Below are 16,699 nucleotides of genomic sequence, written 5' to 3'. Positions count from 1 at the left end.
AGCGACAATGCTGGCTCACTGTGAAGGATATCTCCAGGCCTAGACCTGAATCAAGGGACTGGCAATTCTTGTTTCTAAGTCCTCCCGGCAGTCACATTGAAAAATTGTTACAATACTAAGTAAATAGGCCTAAATACTTTATTTGGACTAGTCACAGGATGAAGGGAATTGGTGTGTGCATTGCAGACAGACTTGCAACAAAACGGAAGCCTTTGCCATATTGTGTCAGATTACACACACACACACTCACACACAGATAGAAGATCAGAGGCTTCCGTTTGATTAGGTTGATATGTGGGACAGAGGAAGCTAGCAAGTCTACTGAGAAGAGAAAAGATAACTGTCTTGTCTAAATGTTAGGCTATATCACGATTATAAGGTTTTTCACTATGTTTCAAAGAGTTTAGGCCTAGGCAGCCATGCTGCAGTTTATTATCTGAAGATGCACTATGCAGAAATTGCTCCGACATTTCCTGGTTGCTATAATTCTAATAGTCTGCCTAATTTCAGTTTATGTGACAAAATAAGCAAGTATAGTGTAGATAATCATTGTACCATCTAAACCACTGTGAAATATATTTTCCATAACCCAAAATATTGTACTTTCAGCTGTTTGAAGCTGGTGTACAAAACCGAAAGTAAAATAGGCAAAAACGAAACTTGACAACAGGAAGCATAGAAATAGCGCACATAGAACAGATCTACCGCTTCTTAGACTTGCTTTCAATGAGAATGACATATCTATAACACATATTTTTATGTGAATTTGGTCGAGTCGCTCCAAAAGTTACATATTGCAGCTTTAAGAACTCATAGGTTATTTGAATTGCTCGTTGCACCAACTAGCTGTTTCCCAGTTTTTAAGAGGGAAGCTATTTATGACTTTGACATTACAACAGTCACTCTCTGTCTACTACAGTACTTTACGGTGCTGGCTGGCTGGCTGGCTGGCTGGCTGCTTCTAGCTCTGGGTAGAAGTTGTAGGCACATATCTAAGATCAGCTTACCCTCTCTAAATCCAAACTTCAGCCATAAGGGATTGAAAAACTGACGGACCTTACTGCCGTCTGAGTCCTACTCCATGGGGTTATGTCTGAGCAGAGAGCTGAGTCCTACTCCATGGGGTTATGTCTGAGCAGAGAGCTGAGCCCTACTCAGTGGGGTTATGTCTGAGCAGAGAGCGGAGTCCTTCTGCATGGGGTTATGTCTGAGCAGAGAGCTGAGTCCTACTGCATGGGGTTATGTCTGAGCAGAGAGCTGAGCCCTAGTGCATGGGGTTATGTCTGAGCAGAGAGCTGAGCCCTAGTGCATGGGGTTATGTCTGAGCAGAGAGCTGAGTCCTACTCCATGGGGTTATGTCTGAGCAGAGAGCTGAGTCCTACTCCATGGGGTTATGTCTGAGCAGAGAGCTGAGTCCTACTCCATGGGGTTATGTCTGAGCAGAGAGCTGAGTCCTTCTGCATGGGGTTATGTCTGAGCAGAGAGCTGAGTCCTACTGCATGGGGTTATGTCTGAGCAGAGAGCTGAGCCCTAGTGCATGGGGTTATGTCTGAGCAGAGAGCTGAGCCCTAGTGCATGGGGTTATGTCTGAGCAGAGAGCTGAGTCCTACTCCATGGGGTTATGTCTGAGCAGAGAGCTGAGTCCTACTCCATGGGGTTATGTCTGAGCAGAGAGCTGAGTGCTACTGCTTGAGGTTATGTCTGAGCAGAGAGCTGAGTCCTACTCAATGGGGTTATGTCTGAGCAGACATGTCTCTCTCTCTGCTGTCTCTCTCTACTGTCTCTCTCTGTCCGCTATTTGTTTCTGTTTTCCATATTTGAACTATAAATAAAGTTTGACTAGCTAAATGGCCCCGTTTGAACCAAGGCAGACACATTTCCTTGTTTAGCTTCCACATTTTCTGCGAGCTCCTAGCCTTGACCTTAATAACTGTGATTATGCCTGCTGTAGTTTTTATTCTGTTTGTTTACATATAATATAATAATATAATATGCCATTTAGCAGACGCTTTTATCCAAAGCGACTTACAGTCATGTGTGCATACATTTTTGTGTATGGGTGGTCCCGGGGATCGAACCCACTACCCTGGCGTTACAAGCGCCGTGCTCTACCAGCTGAGCTACAGAGGACCACCCATGAAACTGTATGAAACTACTCTTAAAGCAAGTCAATTACGGACCGTAGGTAGTCTCTATGGATCATGTATAGTTGTGTAACTCAGACATTGATACTAGGTTGCTTGGTGGCGTCCCGCCCTTCATTTACAAAGAAACAGCATTGCTTCTCTCACACTCCCTCACTCCACACAGTTTATCCCGGTCTCTCCCCTCTAATGCCCTGAAGAACAGTTTTTCCTGACCGTGGGACAACTGCCATAGTATGCACATTACATTTAACATTTTGGCCTTTTAGCAGACGCTCTCATCCAGAGCGACTTAGTCAGTGCATTCAACATGTATGCACACACACACACAACGTCTTCAGAGTGCCTGTGTGATGTCATTAGGGTTATGTCATGAGTGTTATTTGACTCTGTGTTCCTGGAGAAACAGGAGGACAGAATGGTGTAATGTAAATGGAGTCTGTGTGTCTTGACTGTTACCATGAATAGGCTGTCAAATGCTAGGCTGTCCAATGCTGGGCCTAGGTTTGCCTTTTCGATAAAGACAGATAAGACCGTTTTTAAAACTCTTTAATTGAGTGCAGACCTTCCTTTTGTCCCCGGCTTGACGACCTATTCTCTTCAGAAAAGAGCCACTAAAATATCTCTTACTTTTACATGTAGAACCAATGTGGTGATGAACTACTCGGAGGTGGAGTCTAAGGTGAGGGAGGCCACCAACGATGACCCCTGGGGACCTTCAGGACAGCAGATGGCAGATATTTCCAGGTAGGGGCGCTGTTCACACACAAGCACACCGCCTTGTATGTCTGCGACCTCCTACTTCACAGGAAACATTTTTATTTAAATTGAATCCCGTTGCCATGTAGCTGAACCCCTCTACACCTCTTCCTCCTCTCTCCCTCTGTCTCTCTCTCTCTCTGTGTCTCTCTCTCCCTCTGTCTCTCTCTCTCTGTGTCTCTCTCTCTCTGTGTCTCTCTCTCTCTGTGTCTCTCTCTCTCTGTGTCTCTCTCTCTCTGTGTCTCTCTCTCCCTCTGTCTCTCTCTCTCTGTCTCTCTCTCTCCCCCCCCTCCTCAGATGTACGTTTATGTATGAGCAGTTTCCAGAGGTGATGAACATGCTGTGGATCAGGATGCTCAGGGACAACAAGAAGAACTGGAGAAGGGTCTACAAGGTCAGAGAGGACCTATAACCTGTCATAAGCATGAAAGTCGCACACTATATACACTGAGTGTACAAAACATTAGGAACACCTTCCTAATATTAAGTTGCACCCCCCCTTTGCCCACAGAACAGGCTCAATTCATTGGGGCATGGACTCTACAAGGTGTCAAAAGCGTTCCACAGGGATGCTGGCCCATGTTGACTCCAATGCTTCCCACAGTTGTGTCAAGTTGGCTGGATGTCCTTTGGGTGGTGGGCCATTCTTGATACAGTACACACGGGAAACTGTTGAGCGTGAAAAACCCTGCAGAGTTTCCGTTCTTGACACAAACCAGTGCGCCTGGCACCTACTACCATACCCTGTTCAAAGGCACTTCAATCTTTTGTCTTGCCCATTCACCCTCCAATCCATGTCTCAGATGTCTTAAAGCTTAAAACTCCTTCTTTAACCTGTCTCCTTCCCTTCATCTACACTGATTTGAAGTGGATTTAACAAGTGACATCAATAAGGGATCATATCATTCACCTGGTCAGCCTATGTCATGGAAAGAGCAGGTGTTCCTAATGTTTTGTACACTCCTGTATGCTTCCAACAATTGAATGGGTAAACCTTGGTTAGTTTGGGAGCATATAGAGTGACTTTCTTTTTTTTTTATAACCAAGAAATAAGCTATAGCTATTCAACTCCAGACCTCGAGGGCCGAGATCTGCTCTCTAAACATGACATAGAGGTCCGCTGTCCGCTGTCGCTCATAAGAAGTTATAACAACAGTTTTCCATCTCTTCTCCCCCAGTCTCTGCTGTTGTTGTCCCACCTCATCAGGAACGGTTCAGAGAGAGTTGTCACCAGCGGCAGAGAACACATCTATGACCTACGATCTCTAGAGAGCTACCACTTCGTAGGCAAGTACTCTCTCTCTATCTCTGTCTCTCTGTCTGCGGTCTCTCTCTCTGTCTGCGGTCACTCTCTGTCTGCGGTCACACTGTCTGCGGTCACACTCTCTGTCTGCGGTCACTCTCTCTGTCTGCGGTCACTCTCTCTGTCTGCGGTCACTCTCTCTGTCTGCGGTCACTCTCTCTGTCTGCGGTCACTCTCTCTGTCTGCGGTCACTCTCTGCTGTCGCTGTCTCTCTCTCTGCTGTCGCTGTCTCTCTGTCCGCCGTCGCTCTCTCTCTGTCCGCCGTCGCTCTCTTTCTGTCCGCCGTCGCTCTCTCTCTGTCCGCCGTCGCTCTCTCTGTCCGCCGTCTGTCTCTCTGTCCGCTGTCTGTCTCTCTCTGTCCGCCGTCTCTCTCTCTCTCTGTCCGCCGTCGCTCTCTCTCTCTGTCCGCCGTCGCTCTCTCTCTCTGTCCGCCGTCGCTCTCTCTCTGTCCGCCGTCGCTCTCTCTCTGTCCGCCGTCGCTCTCTCTCTGTCCGCCGTCGCTCTCTCTCTGTCCGCCGTCGCTCTCTCTATGTCCGCCGTCGCTCTCTCTCTGTCCGCCGTCGCTCTCTCTCTGTCCGCCGTCGCTCTCTCTCTGTCCGCCGTCGCTCTCTCTCTGTCCGCCGTCGCTCTCTCTGTCCGCCGTCTGTCTCTCTGTCCGCCGTCTCTCTCTCTCTCTGTCCGCCGTCGCTCTCTCTCTCTGTCCGCCGTCGCTCTCTCTCTGTCCGCCGTCGCTCTCTCTCTCTGTCCGCCGTCGCTCTCTCTCTCTGTCCGCTGTCGCTCTCTCTGTCCGCTGTCGCTCTTTCTGTCCGCTGTCGCTCTCTCTGTCCGCTGTCGCTCTCTCTTTCCGCTGTCGCTCTCTCTCTGTCCTCTGTCTCTCTCTCTCTCCGCTGTTGCTCTCTCTCCGCTGTCGCTCTCTCTCTGTCCGCTGTCTCTCTCTCTGTCCGCCGTCTGTCTCTCTCTGTCCGCCGTCTGTCTCTCTCTGTCCGCCGTCTGTCTCTCTCTGTCCGCCGTCTGTCTCTCTCTCTGTCCGCCGTCTGTCTCTCTCTCTGTCCGCCGTCGCTCTCTCTCTCTGTCCGCCGTCGCTCTCTCTCTGTCCGCCGTCGCTCTCTCTCTCTGTCCGCCGTCGCTCTCTCTCTCTGTCCGCTGTCGCTCTCTCTGTCCGCTGTCGCTCTTTCTGTCCGCTGTCGCTCTCTCTGTCCGCTGTCGCTCTCTCTTTCCGCTGTCGCTCTCTCTCTGTCCTCTGTCTCTCTCTCTCTCCGCTGTTGCTCTCTCTCCGCTGTCGCTCTCTCTCTGTCCGCTGTCTCTCTCTCTGTCCGCCGTCTGTCTCTCTCTGTCCGCCGTCTGTCTCTCTCTGTCCGCCGTCTGTCTCTTTCTGTCCGCCGTCTGTCTCTCTCTCTGTCCGCCGTCTGTCTCTCTCTCTGTCCGCCGTCTCTCTCTCTCTCTGTCCGCAGTCTCTCTCTCTCTGTCCGCCGTCGCTCTCTCTCTGTCCGCCGTCGCTCTCTCTCTGTCCGCCGTCGCTCTCTCTCTGTCCGCCGTCGCTCTCTCTCTGTCCGCCGTCGCTCTCTCTGTCCGCCGTCGCTCTCTCTGTCCGCCGTCGCTCTCTCTGTCCGCCGTCGCTCTCTCTGTCCGCCGTCGCTCTCTCTGTCCGCCGTCGCTCTCTCTGTCCGCCGTCGCTCTCTCTGTCCGCCGTCGCTCTCTCTGTCCGCCGTCGCTCTCTCTGTCCGCCGTCGCTCTCTCTGTCCGCCGTCGCTCTCTCTGTCCGCCGTCGCTCTCTCTGTCCGCCGTCGCTCTCTCTGTCCGCCGTCGCTCTCTCTGTCCGCCGTCGCTCTCTCTGTCCGCCGTCGCTCTCTCTGTCCGCCGTCGCTCTCTGTCCGCTATCGCTCTCTCTCTGTCCTCTGTCTCTCTCTCTCTCCGCTGTTGCTCTCTGTCCGCTGTCTCTCTCTGTCCGCTGTCTCTCTCTCTCTCTCTGTCCGCCGTCGCGCTCTCTCTGTCCGCCGTCGCTCTCTCTGTCCGCCGTCGCTCTCTCTCTGTCCGCCGTCGCTCTCTCTCTGTCCGCCGTCGCTCTCTCTCTGTCCGCCGTCGCTCTCTCTCTGTCCGCCGTCTGTCTCTCTCTGTCCGCCGTCTGTCTCTCTCTGTCCGCCGTCTGTCTCTCTCTCTGTCCGCCGTCTGTCTCTCTCTGTCCGCCGTCTCTCTCTCTCTCTGTCCGCCGTCTCTCTCTCTCTGTCCGCCGTCTCTCTCTCTCTGTCCGCCGTCTCTCTCTCTCTGTCCGCCGTCTCTCTCTCTCTGTCCGCCGTCGCTCTCCCTCTCTGTCCGCCGTCGCTCTCTCTCTCTGTCCGCCGTCGCTCTCTCTCTCTGTCCGCCGTCGCTCTCTCTCTCTGTCCGCCGTCGCTCTCTCTCTCTGTCCGCCGTCGCTCTCTCTCTCTGTCCGCCGTCGCTCTCTCTCTCTGTCCGCCGTCGCTCTCTCTCTGTCCGCCGTCGCTCTCTCTCTCTGTCCTCTGTCTCTCTCTCTGTCCGCTGTCTCTCTCTCTGTCCGCCGTCGCTCTCTCTCTGTCCGCCGTCGCTCTCTCTGTCCGCCGTCGCTCTCTCTCTGTCCGGAGTCGCTCTCTCTCTGTCCGCCGTCTGTCTCTCTCTGTCCGCCGTCTGTCTCTCTCTGTCCGCCGTCTGTCTCTCTCTGTCCGCCGTCTGTCTCTCTCTGTCCGCCGTCTGTCTCTCTCTGTCCGCCGTCTGTCTCTCTCTGTCCGCCGTCTGTCTCTCTCTGTCCGCCGTCTGTCTCTCTCTCTCTGTCCGCCGTCGCTCTCTCTCTCTTTTCGCCGTCGCTCTCTCTCTCTCTCTGTCCGCCGTCGCTCTCTCTCTCTCTCTGTCCGCCGTCGCTCTCTCTCTCTCTCTGTCCGCCGTCGCTCTCTCTCTGTCCGCCGTCGCTCTCTCTCTGTCCGCCGTCACTCTCTCTCTCTGTCCGCCGTCGCTCTCTCTCTCTGTCCGCCGTCGCTCTCTCTCTCTGTCCGCCGTCGCTCTCTCTCTGTCCGCCGTCGCTCTCTCTCTGTCCGCCGTCGCTCTCTCTCTGTCCGCCGTCGCTCTCTCTCTGTCCGCCGTCGCTCTCTCTCTGTCCGCCGTCGCTCTCTCTCTGTCCGCCGTCGCTCTCTCTCTCTGTCCGCCGTCGCTCTCTCTCTCTGTCCGCCGTCGCTCTCTCTCTCTGTCCGCCGTCGCTCTCTCTCTCTGTCCGCCGTCGCTCTCTCTCTCTGTCCGCCGTCGCTCTCTCTCTCTGTCCGCCGTCGCTCTCTCTCTCTGTCCGCCGTCGCTCTCTCTCTCTCTGTCCGCCGTCGCTCTCTCTCTCTGTCCGCCGTCGCTCTCTCTCTGTCCGCCGTCGCTCTCTCTCTGTCCGCCGTCGCTCTCTCTCTGTCCGCCGTCGCTCTCTCTCTGTCCGCCGTCGCTCTCTCTCTGTCCGCCGTCGCTCTCTCTCTGTCCGCCGTCGCTCTCTCTCTCTGTCCGCCGTCGCTCTCTCTCTCTGTCCGCCGTCGCTCTCTCTCTCTGTCCGCCGTCGCTCTCTCTCTCTGTCCGCCGTCGCTCTCTCTCTCTGTCCGCCGTCGCTCTCTCTCTCTGTCCGCCGTCGCTCTCTCTCTCTGTCCGCCGTCGCTCTCTCTCTCTGTCCGCCGTCGCTCTCTCTCTCTCTGTCCGCCGTCGCTCTCTCTCTCTGTCCGCCGTCGCTCTCTCTCTGTCCGCCGTCTCTCTCTGTCTGCCGTCTCTCTCTCTGTCCGCCGTCTCTCTCTCTCTGTCCGCCGTCTGTCTCTCTCTGTCCGCCGTCTGTCTCTCTCTGTCCGCCGTCTGTCTCTCTCTCTGTCCGCCGTCTGTCTCTCTCTCTGTCCGCCGTCTGTCTCTCTCTCTGTCCGCCGTCTGTCTCTCTCTCTGTCCGCCGTCGCTCTCTCTCTCTGTCCGCCGTCGCTCTCTCTCTCTGTCCGCCGTCGCTCTCTCTCTCTGTCCGCCGTCGCTCTCTCTCTCTGTCCGCCGTCGCTCTCTCTCTGTCCGCCGTCGCTCTCTCTCTCTCTGTCCGCCGTCGCTCTCTCTCTCTGTCCGCCGTCGCTCTCTCTCTCTGTCCGCCGTCGCTCTCTCTCCGCTGTCGCTCTCTCTCTGTCCGCTGTCGCTCTCTCTCTGTCCGCCGTCTGTCTCTCTCTGTCCGCCGTCTGTCTCTCTCTGTCCGCCGTCTGTCTCTCTCTGTCCGCCGTCTGTCTCTCTCTGTCCGCCGTCTGTCTCTCTCTGTCCGCCGTCTGTCTCTCTCTCTGTCCGCCGTCTGTCTCTCTCTCTGTCTCTCTCTCTGTCCGCCGTCTGTCTCTCTCTCTGTCCGCCGTCTGTCTCTCTCTCTGTCCGCCGTCTGTCTCTCTCTCTCTGTCCGCCGTCGCTCTCTCTCTGTCCGCCGTCGCTCTCTCTCTTTCCGCCGTCGCTCTCTCTCTGTCCGCCGTCGCTCTCTCTCTCTGTCCGCTGTCACTCGCTCTCTGTCGCTCTCTCTGTCTGCTGTCGCTCTCTCTCTCTGTCCGCTGTCGCTCCCTCTCTGTCCGCTGTCGCTCTCTCTCTGTCCGCTGTCGCTCTCTCTCTGTCCGCTGTCGCTCTCTCTCTGTCCGCTGTCGCTCTCTCTCTCTGTCCGCTGTCGCTCTCTCTCTCTCTTTCCGCTGTCGCTCGCTCTCTGTCCGCTGTCGCTCGCTCTCTGTCCGCTGTCGCTCGCTCTCTGTCCGCTGTCGCTCTCTCTGTCCGCTGTCGCTCTCTCTCTGTCCGCTGTCGCTCTCTCTCTGTCCGCTGTCGCTCTCTCTCTGTCCGCTGTCGCTCTCTCTGTCTCTCTCTCTGTCCGCTGTCTCTCTCTCTCTGTCCGCTGTCTCTCTCTCTCTGTCCGCTGTCTCTCTCTCTCTCTGTCCGCTGTCTCGCTCTCTCTCTGTCCGCTGTCGCTCTCTCTCTGTCCGCTGTCGCTCTCTCTCTGTCCGCTGTCGCTCTCTCTCTGTCCGCTGTCGCTCTCTCTCTGTCCGCTGTCGCTCTCTCTCTGTCCGCTGTCGCTCTCTCTCTGTCCGCTGTCGCTCTCTCTCTCTCTGTCCGCTGTCGCTCTCTGTCCGCTGTCGCTCTCTCTCTCTGTCCGCTGTCGCTCTCTCTCTCTGTCCGCTGTCGCTCTCTCTCTTTGTCCGCTGTCGCTCTCTCTCTCTGTCCGCTGTCGCTCTCTCTCTCTGTCCGCCGTCTCTCTCTCTCTCTGTCCGCCGTCTGTCTCTCTCTGTCCGCCGTCTGTCTCTCTCTGTCCCGTCTGTCTCTCTCTTTCCGCCGTCTGTCTCTCTCTGTCCGCCGTCTCTCTCTCTCTCTGTCCGCCGTCTCTCTCTCTCTCTGTCCGCCGTCTCTCTCTCTCTCTCTGTCCGCCGTCTCTCTCTCTCTCTCTGTCCGCCGTCTCTCTCTCTCTGTCCGCCGTCTCTCTCTCTCTGTCCGCCGTCGCTCTCTCTCTGTCCGCCGTCGCTCTCTCTCTGTCCGCCGTCGCTCTCTCTCTGTCCGCCGTCGCTATCTCTCTCTGTCCGCCGTCGCTCTCTCTCTGTCCGCCGTCGCTGTCCGCCATATCTCTCTCTCTCTCTCTGTCCTCCGTCTCTCTCTCTCTCTCTGTCCGCCGTCTGTCTCTCTCTCTCTCTGTCCGCCATCTCTCTCTCTCTCTCTCTGTCCGCCGTCGCTCTCTCTCTGTCCGCCGTCGCTCTCTCTCTGTCCGCCGTCGCTCTCTCTCTGTCCGCCGTCGCTCTCTCTCTGTCCGCCGTCGCTCTCTCTCTCTCTGTCCGCCGTCTCTCTCTCTCTGTCCGCCGTCTCTCTCTCTCTGTCCGCCGTCTGTCTCTCTCTCTCTCTGTCTGTCTCTCTCTCTCTCTCTCTCTCTGTCCGCCGTCTGTCTCTCTCTCTGTCCGCCGTCTGTCTCTCTCTGTCCGCCGTCTGTCTCTCTCTGTCCGCCGTCTGTCTCTCTCTGTCCGCCGTCTGTCTCTCTCTGTCCGCCGTCTGTCTCTCTCTGTCCGCCGTCTGTCTCTCTCTGTCCGCCGTCTGTCTCTCTCTGTCCGCCGTCTGTCTCTCTCTGTCCGCCGTCTGTCTCTCTCTGTCCGCCGTCTGTCTCTCTCTGTCCGCCGTCTGTCTCTCTCTGTCCGCCGTCTGTCTCTCTCTGTCCGCCGTCTGTCTCTCTCTGTCCGCCGTCTCTCTCTCTCTCTCTGTCTGCCGTCTCTCTCTCTCTGTCCGCCGTCTCTCTCTCTCTCTCTGTCCGCCGTCGCTCTCTCTCTGTCCGCCGTCGCTCTCTCTCTGTCCGCCGTCGCTCTCTCTCTGTCCGCCGTCTTTCTCTCTCTGTCCGCCGTCTTTCTCTCTCTGTCCGCCGTCTGTCTCTCTCTGTCCGCCTTCTGTCTCTCTCTGTCCGCCGTCTGTTCTCCCACCTGACATTCTGAATACACTGATCAGCTTCCTACATTTTGATCTGCAATCCTGTTGCAGTTTCTAGAGTTCAGTTTTTCTGAAAAGGCACATCTGTTTATAGGGGACTGGAACACCTGCAGATAACCTGTAGCTTTGGCACAACAGCTGTCTTGAGTCATCACAACAACACCAGCTTGTCAATAACCTTAATCTCCTCTCTCTTTTACTTGTTCCTCTACCTCTGTGTAGATGATAACGGTAAGGACCAGGGAGTGAACGTGCGTCAGAAGGTGAAGGAGATGGTGGGTCTGATCCAGGATGATGATAGACTGAGAGAGGAGAGGAAGAAGGCGAAGAAGAACAAAGACAAATACATTGGCGTGTCCTCTGACAGTATGGGGGGAGGGTTCAGTAGATACAGTAAGTCCTCTGACAGTAATGGGGGGAGGGTTCAGTAAATACAGTAAGTCCTCTGACAGTATGGGGGGAGGGTTCAGTAGATACAGTAAGTCCTCTGACAGTAATGGGGGGAGGGTTCAGTAGATACAGTAAGTCCTCTGACAGTATGGGGGGAGGGTTCAGTAGATACAGTCCTCTGACAGTATGGGGGGGAGGGTTCAGTAGATACAGTAAGTCCTCTGACAGTATGGGGGGAGGGTTCAGTAGATACAGTCCTCTGACAGTATGGGGGGAGGGTTCAGTAGATACAGTCCTCTGACAGTATGGGGGGAGGGTTCAGTAGATACAGTAAGTCCTCTGACAGTAATGGGGGGAGGGTTCAGTAGATACAGTAAGTCCTCTGACAGTAATGGGGGGAGGGTTCAGTAGATACAGTAAGTCCTCTGACAGTATGGGGGGAGGGTTCAGTAGATACAGTAAGTCCTCTGACAGTAATGGGGGGAGGGTTCAGTAGATACAGTAAGTCATCTGACAGTAATGGGGGGACGGTTCAGTAAATACAGTAAGTCCTCTGACAGTATGGGGGGAGGGTTCAGTAGATACAGTAAGTCCTCTGACAGTATGGGGGGACGGTTCAGGAGATACAGTAAGTCCTCTGACAGTGTGGGGGGAGGGTTCAGTAAATACAGTAAGTCCTCTGACAGTGTGGGGGGAGGGTTCAGTAAATACAGTAAGTCCTCTGACAGTATGGGGGGAGGGTTCAGTAGATACAGTAAGTCCTCTGACAGTAATGGGGGGAGGGTTCAGTAGATACAGTAAGTCCTCTGACAGTATGGGGGGAGGGTTCAGTAGATACAGTAAGTCCTCTGACAGTAATGGGGGGAGGGTTCAGTAGATACAGTAAGTCCTCTGACAGTAATGGGGGGAGGGTTCAGTAGATACAGTAAGTCCTCTGACAGTATGGGGGGAGGGTTCAGTAGATACAGTAAGTCCTCTGACAGTAATGGGGGGAGGGTTCAGTAGATACAGTAAGTCATCTGACAGTAATGGGGGGACGGTTCAGTAAATACAGTAAGTCCTCTGACAGTATGGGGGGAGGGTTCAGTAGATACAGTAAGTCCTCTGACAGTAATGGGGGGAGGGTTCAGTAGATACAGTAAGTCCTCTGACAGTAATGGGGGGAGGGTTCAGTAGATACAGTAAGTCCTCTGACAGTATGGGGGGAGGGTTCAGTAGATACAGTAAGTCCTCTGACAGTAATGGGGGGAGGGTTCAGTAGATACAGTAAGTCCTCTGACAGTATGGGGGGAGGGTTCAGTAGATACAGTAAGTCCTCTGACAGTAATGGGGGGAGGGTTCAGTAGATACAGTAAGTCCTCTGACAGTAATGGGGGGAGGGTTCAGTAGATACAGTAAGTCCTCTGACAGTATGGGGGGAGGGTTCAGTAGATACAGTAAGTCCTCTGACAGTATGGGGGGAGGGTTCAGTAGATACGGTAAGTCATCTGACAGTAATGGGGGGACGGTTCAGTAAATACAGTAAGTCCTCTGACAGTATGGGGGGAGGGTTCAGTAGATACAGTAAGTCCTCTGACAGTATGGGGGGAGGGTTCAGGAGATACAGTAAGTCAATCTGGAACACACCAATACTCACACACACATATACATTGGAGTGTCCTCTGATCTTATAAAGGGCCTCTTACACATACTCACAATCCTTTTCTTACTATCTCTCTCCCCCTCTCTCTCTCTCTCTCTCCCCCCCTCTCTCCCCCTCTCTCTCTCTCCCCCCCTCTCCCCCCCCCCACTCTCTCTCTCTCCCCCCCTCTCTCTCCCCCCCTCTCTCTCCCCCTCTCTTCTCCCCCCCTCTCTCTCCCCCTCTCTCCCCCCCTCTCTCTCCCCCTCTCTCTCTCCCCCCTCTCTCCCTCTCTCTCCCTCCCCCCTCTTTCCATCTCCCCTCTCCCTCTCTCTCCCTCCCCCTCCCTCCCTCCCCCCTATCCCTCTCTCTCCCTCCCCCCTTTCCCTCCCGTCTCCCTCTCTCTCCCTCCCCCTCTCTCTCCAGCGGGTGACCGGTATGACTCTGGCGGTAACGAGGGAAGCAGCAGTGGGAAGTGGGATGAGGACTGGAAGAGAGACCAAGGCCAGTTCCCCTTCAGTGAGAAGCTGGGGGAGATCAGTGATAAGATCGGCAGCACCATCGATGACACCATCAACAAGTTCAAGAAGCATAGCAGAGATGACTCACCAGACAGATTCAGGTAAGGATATAGATGATTTACCAGAAAGATGATTCAGGTTAGGATAAAGATGACTCACCAGACAGATGATTCAGGTTAGGATAGAGGTGACTCACCAGACAGATTCTGGTGACCGATTCAAATTATTTTAAAACTAGATCAGGGTTGGGACTGATGCATATTAATGTGAGGAATCTGATGCCGAAAATGGACATGATAAAAGTCTGGGTTCACACTGCTGACCCAGATGTCTTAGTTCTGTCCGAGACCTGGCTTAAGAAATCAGTTGTAAATCAGTCTTAGATGGTTATAATGTTTATCAATGTGACCGACAAAGTAAGGGGGAGATATAGCCATCTACAATGGAAGTCAGAAGTTTACATACACCTCAGCCAAATACATTTAAACTCAGTTTTTCACAATTCCTGACATTTAATCCTAGTAAACATTCCCTGTCTTAGGTCAGTTAGGATCACCACTTTATTTTAAGAATGTGAAATGTCAGAATAATAGTAGAGAGAATGATTTCTTTCAGCTTTTATTTCTTTCATCACATTCCCAAGGGGTCAGAAGTTTACATACACTCAATTAGTATTTGGTAGCATAGCCTTTAAATTGTTTAACTTGGTTCAAACGTTTCGGGTAGCCTTCCACAAGCTTCCCACAATAAATTGGGTGAATTTTGGCCCATTCCTCCTGACAGAGCTGGTGTAACTGAGTCAGGTTTGTAGGCCTCCTTGCTCGCACACGCTTTTTCAGTTCTGCCCACACATTTTCTATAGGATTGAGGTCAGGGCTTTGTGATGGCCACTCCAATACCTTGACTTTGTTGTCCTTAAGCCATTTTGCCACAACTTTGGAAGTATGCTTGGGGTCATTGTCCATTTGGAAGACCCATTTGCGACCAAGCTTTAACTTCCTGACTGATGTCTTGAGTTGCTTCACTATATCCACATAATTTTCCTTCCTCATGATGTCATCTATTTTGTGAAGCGCACCAGTCCCTCCTGCAGCAAAGCACCCCCACAGCATGATGCTGCCACCCCTGTGCTTCATGGTTGGGATGATGTTCTTCGGCTTGCAAGCCTTCCCCTTTTTCCTCCAAACATAACTATGGTCATTATGGCCAAACAGTTCTATTTTTGTTTCATCAGACCAGAGGACATTTCTCCAAAAAGTACGATCTTTCTCCCCATGTGCAGTTGCAAACCATAGTCAGGCTTTTTTATAGCAGTTTTTGAGCAGTGGCTTCTTCCTTGCTGAGGGGCCTTTCAGGTTATGTCGATATAGGACTTGTTTTACTGTGGATATAGATACTTTTGTACCTGTTTCCTCCAGCATTTTCACAAGGTCCTTTGCTGTTGTTCTGGGATTGATTTGCACTTTTCGCACCAAAGTACGTTCATCTCTAGGAGACAGAACGCGTCCCCTTCCTGAGCGGTATGACGGCTGCGTGGTCCCATGGTGTTTATACTTGTGTACTATTGTTTGTACAGATGAACATGGTACCTTCAGGCGTTTGGAAATTGCTCCCAAGGATGAACTAGACTTGTGGAGGTCTACAATTATTTTTCGGAGGTCTTGGCTGATTTCTTTTGATTTTCCCATGATGTCAAGCAAAGAGGCACTGAGTTTGAAGGTAGGCCTTGAAATACATCCACAGGTACACCTCCAATTGACTCAAATGATGTCAATTAGCCTATCAGAAGCTTCTAAAGCCATGACATCATTTTCTGGAATTTTCCAAGCTGTTTAAAGGCACTGTCAACTTAGTGTATGTAAACGTCTGACACACTGGAATTGTGATACAGTGAATTATAAGTGAAAGAATCTGTCCGTAAACAATTGTTGGAAAAATTACTTGTGTCATGCACAAAATAGATGTCCTAACCGACTTGCCAAAACTATAGTTTGTTAACAAGAAATTTGTGGAGTGGTTGAAAAACGAGTTTTAATGACTCCAACCTAAGCGTATGTAAATTTCCGACTTCAACTGTAAATTATATAGGGAAGACTGTTGACTCTGCAAATCTGTATGCTGATGACACAATTATTTATTCTAGCGCATCTAATATTAAGTAGACTTTTCAGGACTTAGTTGGCTTTTGATGTTATTCAAAGGCAGCTTTTTGAATGGAAACTTGTGCTTAATGCAAGGAAAACAAATTGTATGGTTTTCTCTTCCCTGAAACTAAACAGATGGAGTCACCTGCAGATTTTAACTGTAAAATCCCAGCAAATTGATAGGGTCACCTTCTATAAGTATCTTGGGATTTGGTTAGATGAAAAGCGGAATTTTAAACAGCACCTTGATAACTTAACCAATAAACTGAAATTGAAATATGGTTTCTATTTTAGTAACAAATCTTGCTTTTCAATGTTAGTCAGAAAGGCTCTTGTTTAAAGCACTTTGTTATTGGTGCTGGATTATGGTGATATTGTCTATATGCAGGCCTCAGCAAGTACCTTTAAAACTCTGGACAGTGTATCATGGTGCTTTAAGATTTATTTTCAAATGCTAGATCACTCACCCATCACTGTGATTTGTATGCTATCATACATGGACCTCTCTCTCCACCAGGAGGCTAAAGCACTGGTACACTTTTGTGTACAAAGCATTGATAGGACAACTCCCTTTGTATCTCTGTTCCTTACTGACCAGATCAGTCACTCAATACAGTCTTCGTTCACAGTCACTGCTGTCCTTGTCTGTCCCTAAGGCTAGAACTGAGATGGGGAAACAGTATTTTTCCCATAATGGCCCTTCATCCTGGAACATGCTGCAGAAGATCTGAAAGTTAGGGGAGTTAGTGTCCTTGCCTGTTGTTAAGACTCTGACGACACTGTTTGTGACAGCTGTAGTTGTTTCTAATCTTCAGTTCTATCTGGAACTTGTGACACTTTGTCTTTTGTGTGTATTTTGTATTTTTCTGTAATATTTTATTTACACGCTGCTATTTCCCTGTTTTGCCTTCTTGCCAGGTCGCCCTCGCAAAATAGGTTTTTACCAGGTTAAATAAAGGTTAAATAAATAAAAATATTACAGGATATCAACAACCTGATGTTCTGTCATACTTTAGTCACACACTTTGAATAGAATTATCTCCAAAACAAAATGTCCTCTTTTCCACCCGGTTTGCGTCCTCTCTGGTCTCCTTAGTGACAACGAGGAGGAGCGAGGTTACCCGTCGCGGAACGGCCAGTCTGGGAGGTCAGTGTTCAAAGACGAGGAGGAAACCGTGACGACCAAGAGCGTCCAGATCGTCCAGGCAACAGAAACCACAGAAACCAGGAAGAGAGGTGGGGTTCCGTCCAAAACTGTGTCCCTGGGAGCCGCGGCCCACTACACAGGAGACAAGAGCCCCGATACCTCCGCCAAACAGGTGTGTGTCCGTGCGCATTGTCCATGCTGGTCCACTCTAGCCTATTGCTGCCAGCTGGTGTTAACAGCGGACAGTGCAGTCTCT

The 16,699-nt window shown here is 52.1% G+C and overlaps 1 protein-coding gene across 1 annotated transcript in view; it reads left to right on the top strand.

Annotated features, from left to right (window-relative positions):
* LOC311121483 (clathrin interactor 1-like) overlaps positions 1 to 16,699 on the top strand; it is a 31,195-nt gene that overhangs the window by 5,898 nt on the left and 8,598 nt on the right. The window contains exons 2-7 of the mRNA XM_084195967.1: positions 2,787 to 2,891; positions 3,201 to 3,297; positions 4,082 to 4,190; positions 10,846 to 11,016; positions 13,058 to 13,253; positions 16,393 to 16,615. Coding sequence (XP_084052093.1) covers positions 2,787 to 2,891; positions 3,201 to 3,297; positions 4,082 to 4,190; positions 10,846 to 11,016; positions 13,058 to 13,253; positions 16,393 to 16,615 — 901 coding nt within the window. The remainder of the gene's footprint in view (positions 1 to 2,786; positions 2,892 to 3,200; positions 3,298 to 4,081; positions 4,191 to 10,845; positions 11,017 to 13,057; positions 13,254 to 16,392; positions 16,616 to 16,699) is intronic.

This window comes from Coregonus lavaretus (assembly GCF_964263955.1).
Source record: "Coregonus lavaretus genome assembly, contig: HAP1_SCAFFOLD_2145, whole genome shotgun sequence".
Taxonomy (NCBI): Eukaryota; Metazoa; Chordata; class Actinopteri; order Salmoniformes; family Salmonidae; genus Coregonus; species Coregonus lavaretus.
This window is presented reverse-complemented; position numbering and strand designations above follow the sequence as displayed.